An 8,018-nucleotide genomic window follows, 5' to 3' on the forward strand; every position below is an offset into this window, starting at 1 on the left:
GAGAGAGAGAGAGGGTAAAAGGATTAACAAGGGTTATTTTAGTCATTTTGGTCGAGATTGATAGGATGGAACTGATTAAAAAAAAAGATGAGGTATCGGACTGATTTTAGACCTAAAATTCAGGGGAGTAAACTGAAATTTACTCTATCATTAATGTGTAAGTGCTTAAATCGCCGTATGGGAAGATCGAATGAAGATTAGAGACCCTAAATTTTTTCTTTTCAATTTCATTTTTGATCCGATCAAATTAAACACCCATAATAAGAGTACGTCCTCTTCGACATAGTGTTCTCATCTCCTTAGTTGGAAACAGTTGAGACTATTTTTTTGGGTTTTAATTTTGTTAACGGTATATATGTATGTAATGCGACGTAGATGACCGGATTAAAATACTGCATATTAGTTGCCCGGTTCATTTGCATCTTTGTGCATAGACGAATTTTCAATAAATAGAGACAATTACATGAGTAAATGAATCAATCAATGGAAAAGGACATGAGCTTATCACCAACAAAGGCAAGACAAAGATGTATATATCAGCAGGACCCATGGAGAGACTAGTATACAGAACAATGCAAACCACACAGATAGAATATATGTGAAACATCCACAGAAATGAAATAGATTTTATTTTTGGATGAACTATCCTTTGATATTTTTACAAAGTCATAATCTTCCTCCACATCTTTCTTTTTCTTTCACTTTCATTTCCCTTAATTTAAGGTGCAGGCAGCATTCAAAATCATATCAGTTCAGGCATTGAAAATACATCGTAAAGATTTCTGGCAAAGGGAGAACTTACAGAAGGAAGACCAGATTTTTCCTTCAAAAAATCTTGCTTACCGTTACTACTAGACTTTCTCCATCTTAGGGCAACTGACCTTAATAGTATGTCATATTCCGATACCAATGCAATCGGACTTTGCATTTCTGATGGAGCTTATTGCAGTGTGCTGGACTAATTCAGTCATTTTTGTTCAGTAAGGACGACAAGAAAAATTATCATCAAACTAGGAATAAGGCATAGCTGCATATACTTATCGCATTGTACAATTGCAGAAGGACGTCCAAAGTGTCTGCCCAGGCGTTTTCTTATTCTGGATGAAGCTTATTATGAGAAAGTTACAGTTAACAAGATAAGCAACACAGACAACATATGCATCTATATATATGTAGGTAAGACCGTAAGAAAGGAACAAGATACGAAAGGTTGATATCATACATCAGCTAATATGTTATTTCAACTATTTTACAAGTCACAGCTAATATGTTAAATATCTCGGATGAAGAGTCATTTAAGAAGCTGCAGTTAAAGGAGAATGCTGATGAGCTCCATGGTAGAAATTGGATGAAGATGTGTGGCTTTGATCAGTTCCATGTTGAACTCTTTCATTTCCTTCATCTTCTTCTTCATCTTCTTCAGCATCCCACAGGAATCGAGCATATGAAGCCAGGACATAACTGCAAAAAGAGAATGAGTTAACTGATTGCCCCATGCGAAATGAAAATCCATAACCAGGAAAGAGCAGATAAAAAGATTTCCGAAAATCCCACTTCTGAAAGTGAACCAAGTCCCTAAAACAATCTTTATATCTAAAGAGAACCTCATGAAATACTCCAATTATTAGTGTTGACGTATGAGCTAAACAATCCTAACAGAGTCGAGCACATCGAACATAACTACATGTTCAACTCGAGTAAATCTGCATATACTGGACCACATTTGTGAGATACTGTACATGTTAATCCTGCAGTGTAGCTGTGTAGGTGTAGCTGCAACAACCCAAAGGATTCATCCTGAATTGCTAACTGAAGTTAACTTCGGATCATTGGTCTTGATTGATCAAACTAGCGAATCATTGTTTCACCGATGTAGAATTCACAATTTGATCAAGCACGACTATTACAACCAAATCAAAATAAAGAACTAAAATTTTGATCAAACAGGATTTCAGTCCTCACCTATCATCTGGGGAAGCTTTAACAGCTTGGTCAAAATAATTCTCAGCTCGTTGAGCATCCTTCTGTGTGTTCCATATCAGATCAGCATATGTTGATAAAACATCAGCATCACTCGGACTAGCCAAAATTGCTCTCTCACAGTACTCCTCAGCTTTACCATAGTCTCCTCGAACCTATTCACATCATTAACAATCAGAAACATCCCATATTGAATCAAGGATCAAAGTGCTCACCAAAACATGCAACATATATAAAATAACCTACAATCCAAGAAAGTGGGATACTAAACTTACCTCTTTTAGAAACTTTGCATAGTTGCTGAGTAAGAGTGGATTGCTCGGGTCTGCTTGGATCATTGTCCGGTAATAAGCATCGGTACTATCAATCCCACGATTATTGTTACTCTCAGAGAAACCAGACTCGTCTCCACCGTCCGATCCTTTCCTCCCTCCACCACCACCACAGATCTTACCGCCATTATTTCCCACACCACCCACCGTCAGTGTCTGCAGCGCACTCTCTTCCTTCCCTGCACCACAAGCTTCGTCATCCACGAGTTTCCCATCCAATCCAGAGCTTGAAAACAGCCTCTGGGTTGAAGAAGAAGATGAAGATGATATGGTAATGGGTTTTAGTTCTTCTTGTTCCATACTTTTGGCTCTGGTTTTGGATTTCTTTGTCTTGATTTGTGGTATGGGGGTTTTCTTTTGGGGCTTAACTGGAGAGGTTTGGATGTCTGATTCAACTAGGAACTGGGATGGTTTCCTTGTTGGGTCAAAAGTGGGGGAGTGGAGAGAAGATGATAAGTTGACTGACCTGGTTCTAGGAAGATTAAGAAGTGGCTCTGGCTCTGGTTGGGTGTCTTTGGAGTGAGAGAGCCATGAGTTCAAGATTGGTGTTGAAGAGCTCCTTAGAAGCATGGTTATTGGTTTACCAAAAGATAGATACTGAAGAAGAAAAGTCGTTCAGGTATATATATAGGGAGAAATGAGAGAAGTGCAGGTTACAGACTTACAGGGACGGGAGAACACACTGTTCCTGTTAAGGGTTTATAATATTTATATGCCACAGTATTTTCCATAAATATCGCAAAAGGGTAATTAGTCTAGAAATGTAGAACCCCGGGTCCAACAGGGTAACATCACATTCACAGACTCGCTCGTTCCACGGTTTCCACCCGATCGAGACTCCATTGTTTTAGCCCTTTAGGTATGACATTTTCAGACCCCAAAAAAAAAAAGGTATGAGATTTTCTATACGACATTGATACCTTAAATTGAATAAATTCACATAAAAATCTTTGTCATCTCAACTGTTGATATTGGTTAATACCGATACACAAATTGTAGGTATGAGATTCTTGTTTTGTACTACTTAGAACTTCGTCATTCAGACTAGAGCATTTACTATAAAACTCACCGAGAATCTTAAACCTACCAACAATTACTGCATTGAGCCCATGAAGCTTGTAAACTATTTTGCTCATACTCTCTAGTCCAATGTCGGATTAATATGTTTGAAAAACAAAATAAATATGCTATACAAACATAGGCCGAAAGGTTGACATGCAAATTGTTTGTTTTTTTAATCTGTATAGACTCTATTCATCTTATTTTATACGAGAGTTTAAAATCTTGTTATTGAGTCGGTTTAAAATTGACAAATGACAACCCATGTTATAGAGTCGGTTTAAAATTGACAAATGACAAGCGAGTGAAAGGATCATCCACTACGACGGCAACCAAGCCATTATCCTTGTCTGGAAACCAAAACGAAAGGGAGTGAAATTGAAGTAAGTCGCAACTTCTACCATGAGCAGCAAAGTTGGGAATTTGCATCAAAGTGGCAGACGACAAATGTACAGCTGCTTTGTGGGTGCGCTGTCGTCGCCTCATAAGCCGACGGCGGATGGCCGAAGACCATCCTCTGCGCAGGCAACACGTTGACTCATCCTCCACGTGACGGTAGGCACTCACCGGTCACCACCGCCGTTTTGTATGATTACTTTTCTGCTTCACCCATATGAAACTGACCACTAGTACATCTTGGGCTGTCGTTTTAGCTTAGTTTCTGTCTCTCTACCACCCTTCCTCTTGTAGTCTTGTGCAAGATAGATTGAGATCGGTGGTGAATGATTAAGAATGTAAGAGCAAGGTTTTCACATTGTAGCCAAGGATGGTAGAGGGTGAGTTTTCTTTGTGTTAATGTTATCACCAAAGAAGGAAACGAGACAGATAGAGAGGTCATGTCCATGGCTTTTTAGTGTGAGAGCTTGTTTTTTTTTGTTGCAGTTCAGTCCTTTCTCATTCTAGGGACGCTAGAAATACGTGTCGCAATGAGGTTATATTTCATTGGCAGAATGGGAGTGAAAACAGGAGTGCAAAACAATTCCACTTGAACTATATCGGAAGAATGAAATGCAGGAACCTGATTCTCATGTCTAACACCAAAGAATGGTATGGTCATTGATAATTCGATCGTCCCAAGTCCCAACCAAAGTTACCCTCTCAGTGAAAGATAACTTGTCCTAGTCTCTTTATTGAAGTGATGTAAGTTCTTCTTTGAAAAGATACATAGTAAATCAACATCAAACAGCTACAATCACATGTTCCTTTAGTCGGTAAATTATCATTCCAGTCCAAATTCTAACCACATCAATCACTCACATACAATGCCAGCAAGTCAAGTTATAAGGGAGCACAGAATTTAACCACAGCAATCACTCAGCATACCACACCATTGAAAGGCAGACATTGCAGCAGGTGTTCCATGAATAACAGTAACCGCTGAACACATATTCTTCGAAATTTAAAGTGCAGACATGACCATGGTTGATACCAAACCAATGTTCACTAGAGCCTCTTTATTTGGTTACCTGTCATGTTCTGCTGGCCACATTTCCATTTTGAGTCTTACTGCAGTACCAATTATGTACTACTAACTGGAATACTATACAAAACTACAACAAGGAGTCTAGTCGAGGACGTGACTGAATTCAGAGGGCACATGATGCCAGATCAAACACTTTTCAGCTTACTTCAAAACTGTTATTAGATTCTCAAAATTGTACTACTCCAGCAATCCCAGACTCTTGGTAGCAAGACTTATCATACATTTCTCTTTTCTAAGGCAACTCCTGTGCTATCCCATCTAAACTTTTGTACTTGCAACCCCTTTAGCCTATCTTAGAATGTCTTCATTCAAACTGTTAAAGTAATCCCATTGAAGTTTGATGCAACATAGTTCACTTCATAGGCAATAATCACAACAGAAAATAGAAGTGCAGGATGCAAACTCAACAATATAAGCTTTGCTAATTCCAAAAAAAAAAAAAAACAAAAACAAAAACAAAAAAAAAGAAGTATAAGCTTTTCCGTCATAGTTAAATCCAAACGACTAAAAGGATGAAAAGTGTGATTCAAACCACACATCCCATTACTAGAAACTTGTGGTTGATAAGATTTCAAAACTGAATCTAACAGACCTTCAAGCAGAAACATGCTATTAGGAGTTAGCCAATCTATACATACTAGAAGTCTAGAAGCTATACACATGTGATGCCCGTGGAGTAGGAAGTTAATGCAGTGTAGGTTCGGTCGTGAAGGGTGACAAAACAACATGAGGGAGAAAGAAAGTGGGTGGTTAGAAATTGAACATTATTTAATTCTTTTTATGCAAAAGGGCATAGTTGACCTGTTTTCTCATTGTAGGATTAAAAAGGCTCCTTATTGTAGTATAGGTACCTATCATGTCTTAGATAAAAACTCACAAAAGGGCACATTAACACACACAAGACTAGTCATTCATCTTTACTAAGTACATCATTTGTCTATGTAATCTAGCCCGCTTTGTACTATATTATCCAAGAAAAAAATCACTGCTTGTTCGGTGCATATGCTAATCCTATCCGTTCAGACTATCATTATATACAAATAAATGCTTACTCAGTCATCTTCTAAACCGTGAGCCCTTGTTCAGTCTATCCTTGTCGTCCCATACAGAAGCCCAGAAGAACAGAGACATCCAAAAAAGAACAGCAAAGAAGATGTGCACTTTGTCCTGAAATTCAGACAAAGATCCTGCAAGACCTGTTCCAACAAAAAGGTGAAAGAGGCCAGTGAGTAACAGCAAGTCAGTTACATTTCCCCATGACATCCAATCCATAGATGCAATATATAAGTAGTTCAATGACAAATGAGAACATGTTCAACTTTGTGGAGAAAAATGTGAATATGTAGAAGCATGCATATTATACATTATTTACTAGGAGAGGGAGGGGTGTTGGAAGGTGAGACCTTATTCATGCACAGATGGATTGAGGACTCCAAAAGGTTATTCGTAGAAATAACTAGTTTACTTGGAACTACATAATAGAAATTATTACTATAATGTGTGCATTTTTTATTTATTTATTGTGGGCTCTCTTTTGTGCCCTTCTCATCCACGGCCATCAGCCACTATTATACAAATGAAAGGATCCTCATATGGAATCAACTATAAATTTGTGCCTATAAGATCCACAACCTGACATCTCCAAAATACTATAACTTCTTAGTAATTTCAATACGAACAATATTTACATAATTGAGATTCTGTTGTTACAACATAACATTAGCCTCAATTTAATTAGGTTATACACGAATTGTTAGCAATTAAAATCAACATCTAATATGTCTGACCTCAGAATTGAATATGCTATACCACCGGTACCAATATGAAGAAATTAAATTTCAAATATAAAGAGTTAACAGAGCATTGTATGAAAATAACAGTTGCATCCTTTGTTTTATTAATACTATGTTATAACTTAGGTATCTGACATTGTTATTATTCTGTACAATACAATAAATTCCAAGACCAACAGTTATTCCTGTTTCCTTATTCTTCTTTCAATTACATTGTCTGGGCTTATGTTGTGGTTCCAAATAGGGTTTGTAGGTATCACACCTGGTGTTAGGTTGCACTACACAAACATGGAGAGAAGCATAAGCTATCAATTTTATTAACTCAAATCTGTACTGTAATAACGCTTCTATATAAAGGGGCTAAGATAGTCCTCAATTAGTACAAAGTTGTCACCTATATATTGTCTAATAAGTACTAAGCAAAATGAGTCCTACTATCAGACAATCTCCAGTTCTTACGACACACTTTCTTTGTGCGCCACCACATTTTGTAACCAATGGAAACGCGGCACGATTTAGCAGATCTACTCTAATAGTAATATGCAAAATTTTACAAGTCCTTTGGCATGTCAACGGCCCCTGCACCGGATATACTGTTATCAAGCACCATTCTCCATTTTTTCTATAGATTAATACAGTCATAGATTCCTATCAATATAAACTTAACAAAGAGAAAGTGAAGGCAATGGTTAATAACTGTAGGAATGTAAACTTAGTTTGAGGATTGGTAGCATTGGAAGAGGGAACATGAAAGAATGTGAGTTAAAAATTACTAGTGAAAACATATCCGACAAGTTGGTCATGCGGAAAGTATAGCATCGACAATTCCAGGTACAAACTAGTTGGACAAACCCTTGGAGCTAGCTATGTTTCGCACTGCTATAATATTTCAAGTTCAATACTAAGCATGAGAGTGAATTATGACACTTCAGAAACTCTTAGCTCCCGGCAATTACCTTAAGCATCACAGACATAAATACAAAATAAAAATTACATAATAATTCTCTATCATATATACATAAATAATTAAATTACTGAAACCTTCAACTACAGGGACCCGAATTTGGCATCGTCTCATTTCCATGGGAATTGAAACCTGTGAGGTCTCATTCATACGCAAAAGTCGATGAAAGCAATAATAATAGTATTAAAGGAAATACCTGTGAGCTGATTCTGGTCGGATTCCGGAGGAGGCAAGGGAGGTCCCGATTTGGCGGCGAGGCAACGGCCGGGATTGCGAGAAAGACAACCCGATGAACGGCGGGGATGAAGCGGGAAGGGATTGGCGGGAGTAGGAGGAGGAGGAGTGAAGTGATGACGGGTGAAGGAGAGTTTGAGGAAGAGAGTTGTTGCTGCTGCTGCTGCCGCCAT

At 38.0% G+C, this 8,018-nt stretch overlaps 2 protein-coding genes across 2 annotated transcripts; both read right to left on the reverse strand.

The window, feature by feature from the left end:
- Positions 1–1,055: 1,055 nt before the first annotated feature.
- On the reverse strand, positions 1,056–3,034 carry LOC101297751. Its single transcript, XM_004303260.1, has 3 exons — positions 2,256–3,034; positions 1,963–2,135; positions 1,056–1,461 (listed from the first exon to the last, which is right to left on the reverse strand). Exons 1-3 carry the CDS (start codon positions 2,880–2,882, stop codon positions 1,296–1,298), a joined length of 966 nt encoding a protein of 321 aa, XP_004303308.1. The 5' UTR covers positions 2,883–3,034; the 3' UTR covers positions 1,056–1,295.
- Positions 3,035–5,588: 2,554 nt separating this feature from the next.
- On the reverse strand, positions 5,589–8,018 carry LOC101297946. The gene is made up of 2 exons (XM_004305463.1): positions 7,808–8,018; positions 5,589–6,050 (listed from the first exon to the last, which is right to left on the reverse strand). The coding sequence occupies exons 1-2, from the start codon at positions 8,016–8,018 to the stop codon at positions 5,911–5,913; spliced, it is 351 nt and encodes a 116-aa protein (XP_004305511.1). The 3' UTR covers positions 5,589–5,910.

This window comes from Fragaria vesca, linkage group LG6 (assembly GCF_000184155.1).
Source record: "Fragaria vesca subsp. vesca linkage group LG6, FraVesHawaii_1.0, whole genome shotgun sequence".
Taxonomy (NCBI): Eukaryota; Viridiplantae; Streptophyta; class Magnoliopsida; order Rosales; family Rosaceae; genus Fragaria; species Fragaria vesca.

Excerpts from the sequence above, each read along its gene's own strand:
- LOC101297751 (XM_004303260.1), bottom strand. The coding sequence starts at position 2,882 with ATGCTTCTAAGGAGCTCTTCAACACCAATCTTGAACTCATGGCTCTCT. Across the intron at positions 2,136-2,255 it reads ATGCAAAGTTTCTAAAAGAG|GTTCGAGGAGACTATGGTAA; the intron begins GTAAGTTTAGTA and ends TGATGTGAATAG. Across the intron at positions 1,462-1,962 it reads AAAGCTTCCCCAGATGATAG|TTATGTCCTGGCTTCATATG; the intron begins GTGAGGACTGAA and ends CTCTTTTTGCAG.
- LOC101297946 (XM_004305463.1), bottom strand. The coding sequence starts at position 8,018 with ATGGCGGCAGCAGCAGCAGCAACAACTCTCTTCCTCAAACTCTCCTTC. Across the intron at positions 6,051-7,807 it reads CGACCAGAATCAGCTCACAG|GTCTTGCAGGATCTTTGTCT; the intron begins GTATTTCCTTTA and ends TTGTTGGAACAG.